We start from the raw sequence: 19,336 nt of genomic DNA, 5'->3' as shown, positions 1-19,336 counted from the left end.
ACTGATACGTTTCAAGAGGGCTGTGCTTTTAAAGGGGACATGTACTCTGTGAATTAGAGGGACACTGATTCTTAAACTCCATCTCTGTGTTTAGGACTCACACAAGAACATCACCCTCCAATAACCAACAAGAACCAGTGTCACCCACTGTAGGGCACCCAAAACAGGTGCCTCCGCAAACAGAAGCAGCAGCGGGAGTCAGCTTCAACGCCCAACACCCCATCTACCCCTGCTCCTCCTCTCTTCATTCAGACCTAAATATCGTGGACCAACTGAAAGCTCATTTATTTCAGCCCCATTCTTTCATCTATAGACATCTAGGAAAACACACTAATGTTCTCTATAAAATCAATCCACTTTAAAGTTCGAAAACAACTCATAAATTTGCCCAGATAATCCGTGAAACACATCCCAAAGTTAAAACACTGAATGTCCAAGCACAAGGCCATTTCGTGTATAGGAACTTCTCTCTAAAAACAAAACATGATTCTAGTTGAAGGAAAGAGGGCGGAAGCCCCACCATCTTCCCAAGTGAGTTAATTTACCTTGCTGTTTATTATTGTTGATGTGGCTTGTTTTAATTGTGTGTGTTCTTCAAAGGGCTTTTTTCCTCTATAAAATAACACTGAAAAGAACTGCAGAACTGTACTGCCTCGGATAAAGTACCAATGCTTCCAGGAGACAATGTCTGACTCACAGGAACACAGTTCAGACTCAGGGCTCAAGACTCAAACTCAGAGCTTGTCTTTTACTCCACTGGGGAGCAGTTAGGGTGAGCGTGGACAGCTTCAGCCCAGAATTGCTGTGTGTTAACTGCCGTGTTCTGCTAGACCGCAGAGAAAGGAAGGGGAAGAGGAGAGAAAGGCAAAGAAGAACGAGGCAGGGGAAGGGAGAAGACACAGGAAGGAAGGAAGGAAGGACGGAAAGGGTCTCCTCCCAGCCCTCTGGAGAGCCGGCGCAGGGACACGCACTGATTGAACAGGATCCGGGAGCGCACGATGAACTTGAAGATGTACTCTAGAGCCTTCATGGCTTTATACAGCTGGTCGCTTATTCCCGGCTTCTCGGCATTGTCCACGTAGTTCCGCAAAACTTTCGTCAGCTTCCTGTTCGGAACGGAAACACACATCAACAAGTTCAGACGACTACGGTATCTCGTTTCTTAACTGGGGCAGAAATACACAAGTGGGTATTTGGGTTCTTTTTAGCTGGGTTCACAATTTATCAGTATGTGCATATTTGTGAAATGTATTCAAAACAGATTAAAAGTGACCCATAAAACAACTCTCAGAGGAGTGAGATCTGAGCATTTAACAAGCACTTTATAAGTTTTAGATGTCTTCCTAAGCATTTAAGAGTATTATATAATTTATTCTCCACAGCAACACTGTATGACAAGTGTTCGGTTTTACCCCTAATTTGCAGATGGAGAAGTCCAGGACTCAGTGGGTGATCTAGCATTCCAATGCTCAACAACAAAATCAAAGGGGTTTTCTTTACAGACATATCTATTTTCATAATGCTCTTTTTTTTTAATTGAGTGCTATTTTCAAATGATAGAGGCAGTAAGAGTAATAATCAGTTTTTAATTCTGTCCAAATGTCTACATTTTCTACTGCTAGGCATGTATGTTCAGTCATGTCTGACTCTTTATGACCCCATGGACAGTAGTACGCCAGGCTCCTCTGTCCATGGAATTTTCTAGGCAAGAATACTGGAGTGGATTGCCATTTCCTCCTCCAGGGGATCTTCCCAACCCAGAAACTGAACTCACATCTCCTGGATTGGCAGACAGGTTCTCTACCACGGAGCCAACTACTGGCCCATAAACTAATAATCTTCAAGTTAAGCCTTTTAAATCATAAAGGCCCATAAACTAATAATCTTCAAGTCAAGCCTTTTAAATCATGAAGGAATAATTAAATAGCTTCAGTGTATTTTCAGCTTTTGGTGCGTGCAGCTACACTGTAACTTCAAAAACTAGCAACCTATGTAAAACTTGTATGACAACAACCAACAAAACTACCCCCAAACCAACCTTCTCCACCCCCTAACTTTTTCAGTAATCAACAAGAATTCCTTCTGGCTTTTAAATATTCATTAAAAACAACAACAGCAGCAACCTGCCAGGGTACTGACAGCATTTCTCGTTAAGTTATGAGCCAGTGTGCACCAGCTTGTTATTTGAGATTATTACAAGTCACTCATAAGAGCAACTGAAACTGGGCTCGTGGATGACCTCGGAAGAACCTAAGAGAAACGATTTTACTAATAAACCACAATAAAAAGGCTTTGGGGCGACTGAGTGGATGTGAAATCATTTCTAACACTGATCAAGCTGAAGAACTCAAGAAACCTCACAGTGCTATCACAGGAGCCTTCCTGGCAGTGTGTCCTGAAGAAGCGAGGCCAGAAAGATCCGCTCCCCTTAGGTTCCCCTGGTCCCCATCCTGGGAAGGTATCTACCCTTACAAGTCTTGTGATGGTTCTCAAGGCCTGGCAGAGCCTCTCAAGTCCTAGCATAAAACCTGTTTCATCCAGTTTAACATACTTTCCCAAACTGACAGGCCCACAGACCCTGTTTTCTTAAACCCTATTGATAGCCCAAGAAATATACATTTCATCTGGAGAAGGGAATGACTACCCACTCCAGTATTCTCGCCTAGAGAATCCCATGGATAGAGGAGCCTGGTGGGCTATAGTCCATGGGGTCACAGAGAGTCAGATACAACTGACCGACCGACGCTTTCACTTTTCACATTCATTCCATAGAAATAGATTTTGGAAATCCTTCCAATAGTTCAGTCAAAGGAAAGAACAGGCACTGGGACGACCCAGAAGGATGGTACTGGGAGGGAGGAGGGAGGGAGGTTCAGGATGGGGAACACGTGTATACCTGTGGCAGATTCATGCTGATGTATGGTAAAATCAACACAATATTGTAAAGTAATCAACCTCCAATTAAAATAAATAAATTTATATATATATAAAGGAAAGAACAAAAAGAAGGAATGAGTTGCAAAAAAGCATTACCCAGAATCAGAAAATAAATCAGGAAGTCATAGGACCCGAATCCACACCCGTCACACCACCTGTAACTATAGAAAGACCAAACTGCTTGGCCCCTGGTGAAAGGACCAGACCAGCGGAACATCGGTTCAGCGGGGAGGAGGCCCGAACCAGCTCCGGGAAAGGCAGGTCTGTGCACAGACGGAGCACGTCCTGCTGTTTTGGGGAAGAACCGTCCCCAAAGCTGACGCCTCCCTCCCTCCTGGCTTGGACTAGCCCCGGTCACTCTGCCCCATGAACCACCCATGCAGCAAGCACCTGCTCTGTGACTTAGAAGGCTAAGAAGTAACACCCATTGCCTCTGCTGCTAAGTCACTTCAGTCGTGTCCGTCTCTGTGCGACCACATAGATGGCAGCCCACCAAGCTCCCCCGTCCCTGGGATTCTCCAGACAAGAACACTGGAGTGGGTTGCCATTTCCTTCTCCAATGCATGAAAGTGAAGAGTGAAAGTGAAGTCGCTCAGCCGTGTCCAACCCTCAGCGACCCCATGGACTGCAGCCCACCAGGCTCCTCCATCCACGGGATTTTCCAGGCAAGAGCACTGGAGTGGGGGGCCATCGCCTTCTCCGACCCATTGCCTCTAGTCAGCGTTGATTCTTCTCGGAGTTGTTTGCAAAGAAAGGCTCCAGATCTCAACATTTATCAAACGAAAGAGGTAAAGAAACTGCCTGGATGGGAATCTAACCTAAGCCCCTGCAAGCCTCCCCCCCAAGTGGGGGAGGGGAGAGACTGTTTGTGATGATGCTTGGTACTAGAATGTCCCCTGGGCTGGAGAAGACTGCAAACACTTCATTAGGGCAGAGGCAGCCTTCCTGATTGCGTTAGAACTGCGTGAACCTCAATTATCTCCTCTGGCATTTCAAGGCGAAAATGCTCAGATTCTAACAGTTGAAGAACCACTTGGGGTTGCTGGTTTGTCAAAACAAGATAAGAACACTCATTTTCCGAAATTAAAATTTTTTCTGCAGATGACAGACTGGAAGAGCGAATACAGATTCTCGGCTCCATCCTGTCATAATTCAACAATCAGATGGTACTTTCTGTGTCTTCCATGGAGTAACCTGCCCAATGCTCCCCAGGTTTGCTTCCTGCTTTGAGAATAAGGGCGAGGGGGCGCCAGAAAGAGGGCCTGGACTGCAGCACGGCAACCTTGCTGCCATTCTGACTTTATAAAATGAAAGTAAAAACCTAATCTGAGAACAGCTGTTTGGCTGAGTTTCAGGAAAGGAGGATGGTGGAGGTGACACAGGAAGGGGTCACATGGGACCCAGAGCAGCGTACAGGCCACCCCCAGGAACCCCGCACGGGCTCCTTTTGGTTGCTATAGCAAGATGGTGCCACCCGACCAGCAGTCTGCAGGGAAGCCTCAGAAGTGTGGGCCAACTGGGCTTCTCCACAGAGAGAACTGAATGTCTTAAACAAACGTTGATTAGCCAGCAAGCACCAAGCTTGTCACAGCTTGCCCTGTGTGCCTGAGGACACCCCTGCTTCCTGCCCACGTGGGGCTCCACCAGCAGCCCTGCAATAAACAAGCACTAGAGCAGATACAGAAGAATCCAAGATTCAGGGACAGGACCGCTGACCTTGAGTTCCCACAGCCAGGGACACAAGGTTCTGACCTAAGTAGGGGCAAGACACAGATGGGAACTTCGATTCAAGTCCCTGGCCCTAAATGGGAATCATTTCTAAGGAATCTAAGGGAAATGTTCTTTAAAATATTAAACCTTTCTTTTTCACTGCAGCTCACACAGAAAAAAAGTCTGAATCAGTGCCAATAAATCCCACTGTGAGAGAACGAGGAACTCGCCCTAATAATTCTAATAATAACGAAATCTAACTACTGCTTGGTGCTAAGTGCCACGGATTATTCCAAACACTTGACATGTTAAGAACTTATTAAAATTCTCAAGAAAACCTACAGCTGTGCTGTTGTGCAGATGAGAAGGCTGAAGCTCAGAGATGCTAAGCAATCTAAGCTTGCCAAGTAACAGTGGGAACACGGGCCGAGGCAGCAAGTCCCAGGGTCGTGGCCTTGACACCAGGCTCCACACCTTCCCCTGGGAGCCCTACGAGACCCGACAGGGGCCCAGGTAGGGAGCAGCTGGGTGAGTGGAGAACAGCTGGCTGGGGAGTGAGAATTCTAGTTACTTAGAGCTGAAGCTTCTGGAACAAAGGAGAGGAACTCTTTAAAGAGCAAAAAGAATCTGAAATGGAACATATGTATATATTACACACACAAACACACTAACTGAGTCACTCTGGTGTCAACCTGAAGCTAACACCACCTTGCAAATCAATGCCACTTCAATAAAAACAGCTATGTAAAGAAAAGACTTTTAAAAGAAAGAAACGCAGGAGTATTAAAAGCCAATATCCAGATGAAGTTTTAAAATAATTGCCAAGGCTGCAGCTGTTTTATCTGAGCAACATTAACATTCTGGCTCTTTAAACATCACTGAGTAACTAAACCACTTTAAAAGAAAAAAAAAATTAATTTTATCCAGCTTGATCCAGCAGAACAAAAATAAATCACCTGCAACCTTAAAAAACAAAGAATGAAAAAATAGATTGAAAAGTATAAGACTGAATTTTATTAATATTCACGCTAAATAACCAATCATTTCAAGACAAGACCACATCCATTTATTCATTCATCAAATGGCTGTGAGGAAGCTGCAGTGTGGCAAGCACTCCGTATCCATATATCCATTTCATCAAACGTGGAGGGAACAAACAACTCAAAGACAAAAGAAAGGTGTAGAGAAGAACAAGAATTTATTTCAGAATCCTAAAATGCATCCCCTATCTTTTCCAACAAGATTTTTAGGTCTGTTAAGAGGGAAACAGTAATAAAAATGATCCCAGTAAACTCACCATTGGGGAAAGGAAACGTAGAACCATAGGCAAAAGTATATGGAAAAGAGTCTTAACAAAGATACAAAAAGAAGAACTGGTTTTAAAACAACAAAAAAGAACTTACGTGTAGGCTAAGGTTGCACTGAAGTGTTTCTTAATGTAGGTTTCCAAAACAGGATTAAAATGCTGAAATTTTCTATCAGCAATTAGTCCGATGATAAATACCTGTTAAATTAATATTTTCATTAGCAAAAGAGATGCAAACCATTTTGGAATCTTCAGCTGAATCACCTGTACCTCTGTGGGAGTCAACCGAGGGCTAACATTTTCAGACACAGGCTGGCCAGCCAGTTTACCTCTTCCGCTGCCAATTACATTCGCCTAACTGCAGCGCCACATTGCAAGAAACTTTCTGCCTCTCAATTCATCTGCTTTGATTGGGCGACAACTGAAAACGCTTTCAAGGTTACTGTGATGGCTCCCGCCCCAGCTTCAAAGGTTGCAACATGAAAGCCCCGTAATTTCTGAGCAGATGCAAAGTCAAGGTCTCTTACCAGAGCATCAAACACTAATGTATCAAAGGTCTCGCTCTCCGAGTTCTCCATCATGATGTTGAAGAGGGCATCCAAGGTGTCCTGGAGGAACTGGAGGGACACAATAAGTCAACAGACGATATAAACTCACCAACTCTCCCCAGCCGATTACCTCTGGCAGAACTCCCAACACCCAGCTTTCCCGAACAGCACCTACTGATTCTTCGCAGCCACGACATGCACACGCCAAAAATCTGAGATGAGTGAATTCAGAACAAAGACATGCCACCCTAAGTTCAGCAGAGAATGTGCAGCGAGGAAATGCACAGGGCTCATCCTCCACCCCTCATGGGACCTCTCCAATCCTTCTCCTGGTTTTCACCAAGACCAGGAGTTCAACAGCAACCCTGGGAAGACTGAATCTGACTTATCCCGTTCACCCTGTGTGGGACCTGAGCTAGCGAGTGGGTAGAAGCCACAAAGGAACAAATTTCTAGTTTAATTAAGCATCTCCTGCAAATACAGGTGCAAGGACAGAAGAGCTATGTGATTCTGAAACTGGGGTACAGAGCAGAGGGCCAGGAAGTGCTTATTTAACAGTAATTTAGAAATCCTTTTATAGCCTACTATGTCACCAAATAAACACTACAGCATAGAATGACAAAAAATTAGGAATATAATTTTGAAAAAATTAGGAGACTTCAAAGTTATGTCACACTAGAAATTATCTTTGAATCCTTCCCCTATTCTCCCTAGAAAGAAGTATAAGATGAACTAAAAAGACGCATTGGAAGTAATGAGCTCCCTGTCGGTGGGGCAGGGCAAAATGCCATACAGTGGACTACTGACCATACAGAGGACTAGAGACCACACAAGGGAATGAAGTATGTGTCTATTCATCGTGAAGTCTCAATGGATCTGCACATTGAAACCAGGGTGAGATATCACTTCATCCAGAGTGTGGTGACTGTCATCAAACAGATGGACAACAGTCAAGCATGAGAAAGGCAGAGGGAAACTGGAGCTCTGATACGTATGCTGGTAGAAACGCAGAATGAGGCAATGGCTTTGGAAAACCAACTGACAATCCGTCAAAGGGTTAAATGTAGATTTACCACGCAACTCAATAATCTCATTCCTGGGTATGAAACCAAAAGAATGGAAAACATGTATCTGCACAAAAATGTGTACATGAATATTCAGAGGAGCTTTATTCACCATGGTCAAAACGTGGAAACAACCCAAGCGTCCGTCACCTAATGAATGGATAACCTGATGAATGGAATGCTTGCATGCTAAGTCACCTCAGTCGTGTCTGACTCTTTGCAACCCCATGAACTGCAGCCCACCAGGCTCGCTGTCCATGGGATTCTCCAGGCAAGAACACTGGAGTGGGTAGCCATTTCCTCCTCCAGGGGATCTTCCTGACCCAAGGATTGGACCCTTGTCTCTTATGTCACCTGCACTGGCAGGCAGGTTCTTTCCCACTAGCGCCACCTGGGAAAGCCCATAAACTGTGGCATATCCATACAGCGCAGTATTTATTATTTAAACATAAAAAGGAATAAGTTCTGATACATGCCACCACCTGCCTTGAAAGCGCTGTACTCAGGAGAAGAAGTCAATAAGAAGAAATGTTATGTATTGTCACTCGATTTACATAAAGAAGCTAGAATAGTCAAATCTATAAAGACAGCTGGTTACAGGCAGAGTGGAGTGATGGCCAACAGGTATAGGGTTTCTTTTTCTGGTGATGGAAATGTTCTGAAATGAGACTGTTCAGGTAGTTGCACAACTCTGTGGATACACTGAAAACCAGTGAACTGTATGAATTAAAAGGGTGTTTTCCCGTATGTGAACTACACCTCGATCACGTGGTTATTAAGAACACAAGAGTAAGTGAGAGCGTCCCACAGCTAGGACAGAGGCGTGGCTGTGTGAGATCCCTGGACCAGGCCTTCCCTGGCTGCTCGGCCCACACACAGAACTCCAGGGCCTCTCATGTCTCCAGAGGATCTCGAGACTGAGAGACCAAACACAGAGACTTGCCCTCCCACCGAGCTCCCCGCCTGGCCCCCGTAAGCTGTGGAAGCGTGCACATTCAGGGTCCACTGCTCTTCCCTGGAGGCTCAGATGGTAAAGAACCCGCCTGCAGTGCAGAAGACCCTGGATGGCTCCCTGGGTCCAGAAGATCCCTTGGAGAAAGGAATGGCTACCGACTCCAGTATCCTTGCCTAGAGAAGTCCATGGACAGAGGAGCCTAGTGGGCTGCAGTCCATGGGGTCACAAAGAGTCAGACATGACTGAGCAACTAACAAAGCTCTTCTTCCCAAGAGACGACAAGCTCCCAGACCTAGCAAGCAATCTCAGATCCGTCAGGCATAAAATCCTCGTTCTGTTCCACTGTGCCTCCGACCCCCCATTCCGTGCCAGTAAGTGTCACATAGAAATGGGCAGGGGAATGAAACCAGCTGGACCAGGAGGCATTCTGGTCTAGACACCAATGGTTCTGTCAACTCCGTAATTATTTTAGCCTGCACCACCTTCATTACTTTTATATCATTTCCCATCATTTTCAGATTGTAAAAGCTTTGCAAAGGTGAAAACTTGATGCCATCTGCTAAAAGCCCAATGTTCCTGCCAAGAGACTCACCAGGTGCCAAGCCCTGGCTTGGCACAGTCTGAGGAAATAGGTCCACCCGCCCCACCCAGATGAATGACACAGAAACGGGGGCGGGGCCTGGAACGCTGCAGCAAGGCAGGGACCGGAGTGTCCTGAGGGTGGGCCCTCACCCAAGGCCACGAAAGGGCTGCTTTTGACTCCCACCCTCTCTCCAAGATCATCCACTGAAAACCACGATCACCATTTTCATATGAGCAAATATTTTCTTCAAGCAAGGTCACTTTTTCCAAATGACCAAATACTTTCAACAGTCTACCAGGCAATGTCATCTTTCCAGTAAAAGTTACGAATACACAGGGACTTCTCTGGTGGGCCAGCGGTTCAGACCTCAGCTTCCAATACAGGCGGTGCAGGTTCAATCCCTGATCATGGAGCTTAGATCACACACGCCTTGAGGCCAAAAAACCAAAAGACAAAACAGAAGCACTAGTGTAATAAAATCAATAAAAACTCTAAAAAACGCTGCTGTTGTTCCATTGCTAAGCTGTGTCCAGCTCTGCGACCACATGGACTACAGCACACCAGTCTTCCCAGTCCTCCACTATCTCCTAGAGTTTGCACGAATTCATGGCCATTGAATCTGTGATGCCATCTAACCATCTCATCCTCTGCCGCCCCCTTCTCCTCCCGCCTTCAACCTTTCCCAGCATCGGAGTCTTGTCCAATGAGTTGCTTCTCTGCATCAGGTGGCCAAAGTACTGGAGCTTCAGCTTCAGCATCAGTCTTTCCAATGAATATTCAGAGTTGATTTCCTTTAGGATTGACTGCTTTGATCTCCATGCTGTCCAAGGGACTCTCAAGAGTCTCCTCCAGCACCCCAATTCAAAAAAATCAGTTGTGTGGCGCTCAGTCTTCTTTATGGCCCAACTCTCACATCTGTCCATGACTATTGGAAGAACCACAGCTTTGACTATATGGACCTTTGTCAGCAAAGTGATCTCTGCTTTCTAATACGCTGTCTATATTTGTCATAGCTTTTCTTCCAAGGAGCAAGTGCCTTTTAATTTCGTGGCTGCAGTCACTGTCCTCATCGATTTTGGAGCTCAAGAAAAGAAAATTTCCACTTTCTCCCATTCTACTTGCCATGAAGTGATGGGACTGAATGACATGGTCTTAGTTTTTCTAATGTTGAGTTTCAAGCCAGCTTTTTCACTCTCCTCTTTCACCCTCATCAAGAGGTTCTTTAATTCCCAAAGAGTTCCTTTAAAAAAATGGTACACATCCAAAAAAAAAAATGTTAAGAAAAAAGTTACAAATACACAAAAGAGGGGTCTTAAATAAGTGGGATAAGATGTACAGCCTATAAATGTTCTTCCATATAATGGAAAGCAGCCCCATGCAGGCTGGGTCACCATGTGGTCCTTAGATGAGTCTGTTCTCCACTCTAGGCCTAAGGGTATTAAGAAATGCTGGTGACTGGAAAGATTAAACTCAGGCAAAGCAAGTAAGGGCCAGACAGGTCCTCCAGGCCTGGGCAGTTCCAGTGAACACAGGAAGGGTCACGAGAGAGGTGAAAAATCACCTCCAGGGATGAACAATAGGAGATGATAATGGATCAGCTAAAAGGAACAGAGGAAGGCAATAAAACCAGATGGCTCTAGAGTTTCCCTGGTCAGTGTAACAAAAGTTCAACAGAAATACAAGTAATCCCTGACGTGATACAGGGGCCGCAAAATGAAAGAGGACACAATTTCATTGACTGTGGGTCTTTTAAAGAAGTGCTGTGAAGTTATTCAGCCAGTTTTCATCTGAATTAGGGAATTCATAGAACCCTGGGAAATTTAAAATACAATTAACATTGTCCAAGCCAGGAGAAGAAGACAAGGGCCGGGAAAAGATGATTAAACTTTGAAGATTAGCAAGGATATGTCTGAATGGTTATACAATGAATTCAGGAGAGCAACACCACCGAATTAATTTATACTGAAGCTAACCACACTGCTGTTTAATTGAGACCATTTGAAGTAATTAATTTCTAGAGAGATAAGGTTGTCTCCCTCCGCAAGCATCTCATGGAGGGTACGTACTAAGGCAGCAGCACAGACCTTGCAGCAGGGAGCCTGCTCAGGGGGCCAGGCTGCTGCCACCAGCCCGGGTGGAGCCCAGTGGCCGCGGACGGGCACTGCCTTCCGTACAAGGAGGAGTCACCGAACAGACGGCAGACAAGAAGAGGCTGAAGAAAATACCAAAAGCGCCAACAAGGACCAAACTGAGCATTCCAAGGGACCTCCGATCACACCAGTCTGACTGTCCAATCTCAGATGAAGATTCAGGAGGGCATCCAGCATTGCTCCAGAGCTTGCTCTGTGCAAGGCTAAGAAATAAACCAAGACTGCAGTGGGGGAAAGCAGCTAAGGCTGAAGACTACGACTTCACGGATACACCACCAAGTTTTCCACATCGATGAAAGAGCTTCTGGGTAAGTCGAGAGCCAGGACGGCAGGACAGTGATAAGGATAAATCATGACACTCTTGCACACCTCCCAGGGCCAGAACCTTATGCAGCCTCCACAATGATCATCTGAGCAAGGCACTCTGATCCTGTCCATTTTAAAGCAGGGAAAGTGTGTATGTTAGTCGCTTAGTTGTGTCCGACTCTTTGCGACCCCACAGACTGTAGTCTGCCAGGCTCCTCCTCTATCCATAGAATTCTCCAGGCAAGAATACTAGAGTGGGTGGCCATTCTTTTCTCCAGGGGATCTTCCCAGCCCAGGGAAGATCTGGGTCTCCTGCATCACAGGCAGATTATTTACTGTCTGAGCCACCAGGGAAGCCCAGCAAAGACACAGGCCACGGCAGGGAAACCAAGGCTTAAACGAGGTTGTTCAAACTATGGTAACCCCACAGCGAGGACCCACTGGAAGAGAACCCAGAGTCCTAGACTCGGTTGATTCCAAAGACCATTTCCATCACAGTGAAGCCAGGCCACCCTCCCCGACCAGGGTCCAAGAAGGACTCTGTCCTCCTAGAGGCATGTGTCAACATCCTGAAGACGCTGGTGGTTTAAGGGGTCAGAGCCAGAGCCCCACGCCGGCAGACCAGGTTTCATCGCACTTGGCAGGTATGCTGGTTTTTACCACTCCAAGGTTTGTGACAACGCTGGGATCCAGCAAATTTATCAGCCCCGTCTTTCCAAGAGCACTCCCTCACTTGGTGTCTCTGGGTCACGTTTTGATAATTTTCACGTTATTTCCAGCTTCTTCATTGCTATATTTGTGGTGGTGATGTGATTGGCAATCTCTGATATGACTACTGCAAAAGGGTTATCAATCACTGAAGATTACGGTGACAGCATTTCTCTCAACAAGGTATTTTTTAATTAAGGTATGGACATGATTGTTTTTAATTTTGGAAGGTTTATTGGGGGGGTGTTTTTATTGAAGTATAGTTTATTTACAATGTGTTAGTTTCAGGTGTACAGCACAGCAGTTCAGCCATACATATATATCCATGTACATATAAACACACACGTGTATTACATATGTATTATATATTGTACATAATACATTATATATTATATATTATAGTTGTTTATATTCTTTTTCCATTACAGGTTTTTACAAAATAATGAGCTTAGTCCCCTGTGCTGTACACGAGGTCCCAGTTGGTTACCCATTTTATATCATACCTAGTAGCTTTTCTGACACGATGCTACCACACACTCGAAAGACTGCAGCAGGGTGTGGGCATCCCTTTGATTTGCATCGAGGAACCAAATAATTCCTGTGACCTGCTTTCCCACCACAATGTGAAACTGAACGCAGCGTATCTTGGAGGCGTGGCTCTACTGTCTTGGGAGGCCGCACCTACCCCTGTTCCTACACTTCAGGCCACGTTACCTTCACCACCTCTCCGCCGTCCACCTTCATCAGCTGCCTCAGGTTCTGCTGCAGCAGGTTGGTGTTGGATCGCCACTTCAGGAGCCCCAGCAGGTCCACTGGAAACAGGAAACGACCATCAGTTCCTCCCAGCAAGGACCCGGTCTCCCTCATGCACCCATCACATCAGGTCTCCAACATCACTTTCTGAACAGAAAAACCAAGTCTATTTGGAAATGTTCGCCAGCTAAATATTTCAATACATTTCTAGAGGCATCCTTGATGCCCAGTGCAGCTAAATCCATTACTTTCAATTACATTTACCATGAAATGATTTACAAACAAAAGATTCAGAAAGGCAGCTAGGAGCCCATGAAAGGAAGACCAGCCTTTCCACCTACAAGAAGGCAAATCAGAGCAGCAGCAGGCCTGCGAGGCCGCTCCTGGCAGCTTCTCCCCAGCAGTTATTCCCTGCTTGAGAATAAGACTCTTACTTTTTAAGATAAAATAATATAAAATTAGGGCCTCCCTGTCGGCTCAGCTGCTAACTCACTTCAGTCATGCCCGACTCTGTGCGACCCCATAGACGGCAGCCCACCAGCCTCCCCCATCCTTGGGATTCTCCAGGCAAGAACACTGAATAGAAAAACATAATTTTGGCAATAAGGTAGAATTTCAGTGAACACAAGACAACAGTTATAATTTAAGAATGTGAAACTGTTAGTCGCTCAGTCATGTCAGACTCTTTGCAACCCCATGAACTGCAGCCTGCCAACCTCCTCTGTCCCTGGGGTTTCCCAGGCAAGAATACTGGAGTGGGAAGCTATTCCCTCCTCCAGGGCATCTTCGCAACCTAGGGATCGAACCCAAGTCTCCTGCATCACTGTCAGGCAAGAATACTGGAGTGGGAAGCTATGCCCTCCCCCAGGGGATTTTCCCAAGCCAGGGATTGAACCCAGGTCTCCCACCATTACTGTCAGGCAAGAATACTGGAGTGGGTAGCCATGCCCTCCTCCAGGGGATCTTCCTGATCCAGAGATCAAACCCAGGTCTTCTGCGTTACCATCTGAGTGATCAGGGAAAGCCCATAAAGATCAAACCACACAAAACACATACAGGTGATGAGCACCAAACACACAGTCTCATTTATAGGACCTCACCCAAGCACAGGTGTTGAAAGTAAGTTACAAACAGGAAAACGCAGGGGGACATCCTAGTGTATTTGGAATATGAACAGCATAGTTTCAGGCATCATTTGGGCCATGCTGAGAGTTGGACCATAAAGAGGGCTGAGTGCAAAAGAATTGATGCTTTTGAACTGTGGTATTGGAGAAGACTCTTGAGAATCCCTTGGACTCCAAGGAGATCAAACCAGTTATTCCTAAAGGAAATCAATCCTGAATATTCATTGAAGGGACTGATGCTGAAGTTGAAGATCCAATACTTTGGCCACCTGATGTGAAGAACTGACTCATTAGAAAAGACATTGATGGTGGGAAAGATTAAAGACATGAGCAGAAGGGGAAGACAGAGGATGAGATGGTTGGATGGCATCACCAACTCAATGGACATGAGTTTGAGCAAGTTCCAGGAAATGATGAAGGACAGGGAAGCCTGGTGTGCTGCAGTCCATGGGGTCACAAACAGTCAGACATGACTGTGCAACTCAACAGCAGCAACAACCGCTTTATGACCTTGGACAAGTACGTTCACCTCAGTTTTCCTATCTGAACAATGGGTGCATGGTTCCCTGAGTCACAGGGAACAGTAAGACGTAGAAAAAGCACTCAGCATGATGCCCGGCAGGAAGACCTGCAGCAGCCATCCATCAAACAGATGAACATTTTAGTCATTCATTGAGAAAGCTGACATATTTTAATTTCTAATCAAAAGGTAAGTCATGAGAAAGGTTACATCCTGCTCAGTCATGCTCTCAGTCCTGGGGTTAAGGGAGCTTTCTGCTGCTGCTGCTGCTGCTGCTAAGTCACTTCAGTCGTGTCTGACTCTGTGCGACCGCATAGACGGCAGCCCACCAGGCTCCCCTATCCCTGGGATTCTCCAGGCAAGAACACTGGAGTGGGTTGCCATTTCCTTCTCCAATGCATGAAATTGAAAAGTGAAAGTGAAGTCGCTCAGTCGTATCCAACTCTTTGCAACCCCATGGACTGCAGCCTACCAGACTCCTCCGCCCATGGGATTTTCCAGGCAAGAGTACTGGAATGGGTTGCCATTGCCTTCTTGGAAGGGAGCTTTCTACCTCCTAAGAATTACCAGCATTTTTTTTTTTTTTTAAACAGAGGCTAGTTAATAATCTGAATCCATTCAAGCAAAGTTAGTGGCACTTTGGCTTAGAGGGAGGCAGAGGCTCACCTCTACACTGTTCTTTTGAGAAAAGATCATCGTGTTAGTCACTCAGTTGTGTCTGACTCTTGGCAACCTATGGTCTGTAGCCACCCAAGCTCCTCTGTCCATGGGATTCTCCAGGCAAGAATACTGGAGCGGGTTGCCATTCCCTTCTCCAGGGGATCTCCCGGACCTAGCGTTGGAACCCGGGTCTCCTGAACTGCAGGCGGATTCTTTACCATCTGAATCATAAGGGAAGCCCTTGAGATTTTGGGAAATGAGAGAGGTCAGAGAGGGCAGGGACCTAGGGGGCTGGCCGAGCTCCCCCTCCTCAAAGGTGTCTGTCCACTGCTAACTGGCCCAGCTGTATCTTTCTGAGAACACCTTTGAGGAGGGGGAGCGTGACCAGCTCCTAGGTACCCAGAGCTCTCTCAATCCCCAGTAGCCGCTGCAGTCTGGCCCGTAATAATGCTCCATGTTAGGATTTCTCCCCTTCTGACTCGGCAGTAAGCTAATTCAGGAGAGGAACCGCACCTCCAGCTTTGTCTCCTCTCCCCCATAGCATCCAGCATAGTGCTGAGAACAGAGACGTTTCACACAAATCTCGATGAGTAATGCAGCCACTCCTTTTCCCTAAGTATCGGACCTTCGCGGGAACAAATCACGGTCTCAGAAAAATGACTCCCTCAAATGAGAATCTGGGACTCAGCGCCAACTGGGGCAACTCCATCTCACACACCTGACAAGCCACCATCCCGAGAAGAGGCATCGCTGGCTGGTGTGAAATGAACAACAAAAGACGGGTCCCCCTGGCTCTCAGTAAGCTGCGTCGCTGAGAGCTGCAATTTCCTGGTTGCCCAGCAACAGCTGCTGCGGAAGCCAGGGTGCCCTGCCCTCAGTCCCAGGCAGAGGACTACCCTGAGACTGGCGGAACTCGAAGAGTCAGGAAGTCAGAGACAGTGAGATGCATCTCCCTGGGAAATTACTGTGACTTAATACCTTGAGAATATCCTGGTTCGCAGTCCTCTTCTCCAGGGACATGCGGGTTAAGCAGGATTCTGTGGGTGGGCCCAACCTACCTGCTATTCAGAAAACTGTTTAATGGGGAAACATATTCAAATTGCAAATAACAGCTTCCAAACGTGCTTCCGGAATATGACCCATAGGGAAGAGGGTGGCTTATGACACAGCGGAGATGGCACGACACAGCAGACGCTGAAGTACTCCATGAGAGAGGCTGCCCTGAGTTCAAAGAGGCCTAGAATAGGAGTCCTCAACCTCTGGAATCCAATGCGTGATGATCTGAGGTGGAGCTGATGTAGCAATCACAGAAATGAAGTGCACAGTAAATGCGATGTGCTTGAATCACCCCAAAACCATCCCACCCAGCCCTCTATCCCCTAATCCGTGGAAAAACTGTCTTTCACGAAACTGGTCCCTGCTGCCAATAAGGTTGGGGGCCGCTGTCTAGAAGGAGTAGCTGGTCGTCGGGCAAGTGGACTGTGAAGGCCGTATCCAGGGTGACATCTGACCTACGGGGTCATCCTCACTGTAACCCAGTCTCAAACTAGCACCCAACCTGCCGGTGGCATCTTCCTCAGGGAATTAAGCTTGCAAAGTACCTGCACATAACCTACCCTTTCCCAGGCATGCAGGGAATCCAATGCCCCCGGGCAGGGTTTTCACCTGCTCAGAGCACAACCCCAGGCTAGGAGAATTCAAAATGCACCAGGCAAACCATGATAAGAAGGTATTGTTAGAAAGAGGTATCCAAGTGGCCTTCAAGCATCTGAGTGACATGCTACTCTCTGCCGCACATCCTCCACCCACCCCCCACCCCCGCAGCCGGTCCCAATTTACTCATGAGACAAATGGTGAGAAACATAGCTTGCAGAGCCCAGTACAACCAGGGGGATACAGCAGGCGGGGAAAGACTGAACGGGGCCCACACACCCCACGCCAGCGCACCCTCCGCTACCAAGCAGGGGCTTCCAGAATATGGGGCTACTTTTGGCCCCTGCTACTGCTACTGCTGCTAAGTCGCTTCAGTCGTGTCCGACTCTGTGCGACCCCAGAGACGGCAGCCCACCAGGCTCCCCCGTCCCTGGGATTCTGCAGGCAAGAACACTGGAGTGGGTTGCCATTTCCTTCTCCAATGCATGAAAGTGAAAAGTGAAGTCGCTCAGTTGTATCCAACTCTTTGCAACCCCATGGACTGCAGCCCACCAGGCTCCTCCGTCCATGGGATTTTCCAGGCAAGAGTACTGGAGGGGGGTGCCATTGCTTTCTCCCTGCTTATCCTGTTAAAGTCCAAACGATGACTGTCCCTTGGGCCCCAGCTTTAAGGACAACTCCCAAGACACAATTCATGACAGCAACAGACATTAATAATCAAAACCCATATCAGGTGGCTAAGTGGGAAAAATTGGATTTTCAAGTTGACTTTCAAGAGAGCATGAAGCTACTCTGCACAGCTGTGAGACGGTCACACTCAGGAAGCTGGATTATTCAGTGTAGGGTCTGTGCAGAGGGGTCTCTGCCTCGACCAGATGGTGTACTCTGAATCAGAAGCGGCCCCTGGCCGGGCAGCCACACTGCAGCGAGGCTGCGAGCAGTGGGGACAAGGCCAAGGAGCCTCGCCACCAGAGCGGGGACGCCGGGCACCATCTGATGCTGCCTAAGACCGTGCTTTGGTGTGAGTGCGTCAGCAAGGGGCGCCTTATCTCCCCATCCGGGGGACTAGAAATGTTATCAACAGCCTTTTAAAAGTAAAGGTAACTGGTAATTATTTCAATGAGCAGAGAGGAGGGGGAAGGCCCAAGACGGTGGAGTCTCACAACGTACAGCTCCCATAGCCCTCAGAGAGCCCTAGGAGACAGGCACTATAACCAGGACACAGATGAGGAACACGAGCTTGGGGACCCTAGTTCAAGGTCATTCCCAGGGTTCAAGCCTGGGGCACTGGTCTGACTCCCAATTATGCAGACTTTCCTTTATGCCATGCTACCTTCCCTTGGCCAAAATTCTTTTTCAAAAGTATATTCAGGGACGTCCCCGGTGGTTCAGTGGCTGAGACTAGGCACTCCCAATGTAGGAGACCTGGGTTCAATTCCTGATCAGGGAACTAGATCCCATATGCGGCAACTAAGCTCCGGGGCAGCCAAACAAATAGATATCTAGATACATAGACAGATAATTTTTTAAGAAAAAGTAAATTCGTCACTTTGAGGTTCATCCTTAGAGTAAAAACAGTATGTGAGTTTCAAAGCAGAAGGGCCGTCAGCCCCGCCCTCTTTCCCTGGTCATCAGCATTCCCACAGGCCATCACAGAGCGATGAAGGGCTCACGGGTCGGGTTCAGGCACCTGGGGAAGCCTCCTGCATCCAGCAGGGAGCACGAGAAAGAGCCGGCAGAAGGAGGAAAAGTGCGGAGAGGCGTGCAGCTTCCACGCCCCACACCCACCGTTCTGGGTCAGCTTGGTGGAACCATCACAGAGCGAGGGCGCGCGGGGCTCACGGGTCGGGTTCAGGCCCCTGGGGAAGCCTTCTGCATCCAGCAGAGAGCACGAGAAAGAGGGGGCGGAAGGAGAAAAAGTGCGGAGAAGCGTGCGGCTTCCACGCCCCACACCCACCGTTCTGGGTCAGCTTGGTGGAGCACACGAGCGTGGAAATCTGGAAGGAATCCTTGCTGATGGTGCAGCTCCCGAGGCTCTGCATGCTCTTGCCTGTGGCTGAGTGGCCCTTCTCCTCCAGCTCGGCCTTGGTGGAGGGCAGGCTCAGGTACGTGCCCGCGTCCTCCAGCTTCTTCGCTTCCGCCTGCGGGTTTAACGCCACAACAGGTCACACGTGACTCATAGCACCCCGCAATTTTTTCTACCCCTTTGTGATCCTTAATCCTTTGAACCATCATGACATTTGCTTTTTTATTATTTCCTAAACAGTTTATCTTTTAATGTTTTATACTGGAGGATAGCTGACTGACAATGTTGTGCGTACTTACAGGTACGCAACAAAAAGACCCAGTTATACATATC

The 19,336-nt window shown here is 47.3% G+C and overlaps 1 protein-coding gene across 2 annotated transcripts in view; it reads right to left on the bottom strand.

The window, feature by feature from the left end:
* Window positions 1–19,336, bottom strand: part of DOCK1 (dedicator of cytokinesis 1) — a 564,920-nt gene that overhangs the window by 442,352 nt on the left and 103,232 nt on the right. For both annotated transcript variants that reach the window (XM_068961248.1, XM_068961249.1), the window contains exons 18-22: window positions 18,935–19,118; window positions 12,982–13,079; window positions 6,481–6,570; window positions 6,051–6,151; window positions 972–1,106 (exon numbers count right to left, since the gene is read on the bottom strand). In XM_068961248.1, the coding sequence (XP_068817349.1) occupies window positions 972–1,106; window positions 6,051–6,151; window positions 6,481–6,570; window positions 12,982–13,079; window positions 18,935–19,118 (608 nt within the window). The remainder of the gene's footprint in view (window positions 1–971; window positions 1,107–6,050; window positions 6,152–6,480; window positions 6,571–12,981; window positions 13,080–18,934; window positions 19,119–19,336) is intronic.

Source organism: Capricornis sumatraensis, chromosome 23 (genome assembly GCF_032405125.1).
Source record: "Capricornis sumatraensis isolate serow.1 chromosome 23, serow.2, whole genome shotgun sequence".
In the NCBI taxonomy this organism is placed as follows: domain Eukaryota; kingdom Metazoa; phylum Chordata; class Mammalia; order Artiodactyla; family Bovidae; genus Capricornis; species Capricornis sumatraensis.
This window is presented reverse-complemented; position numbering and strand designations above follow the sequence as displayed.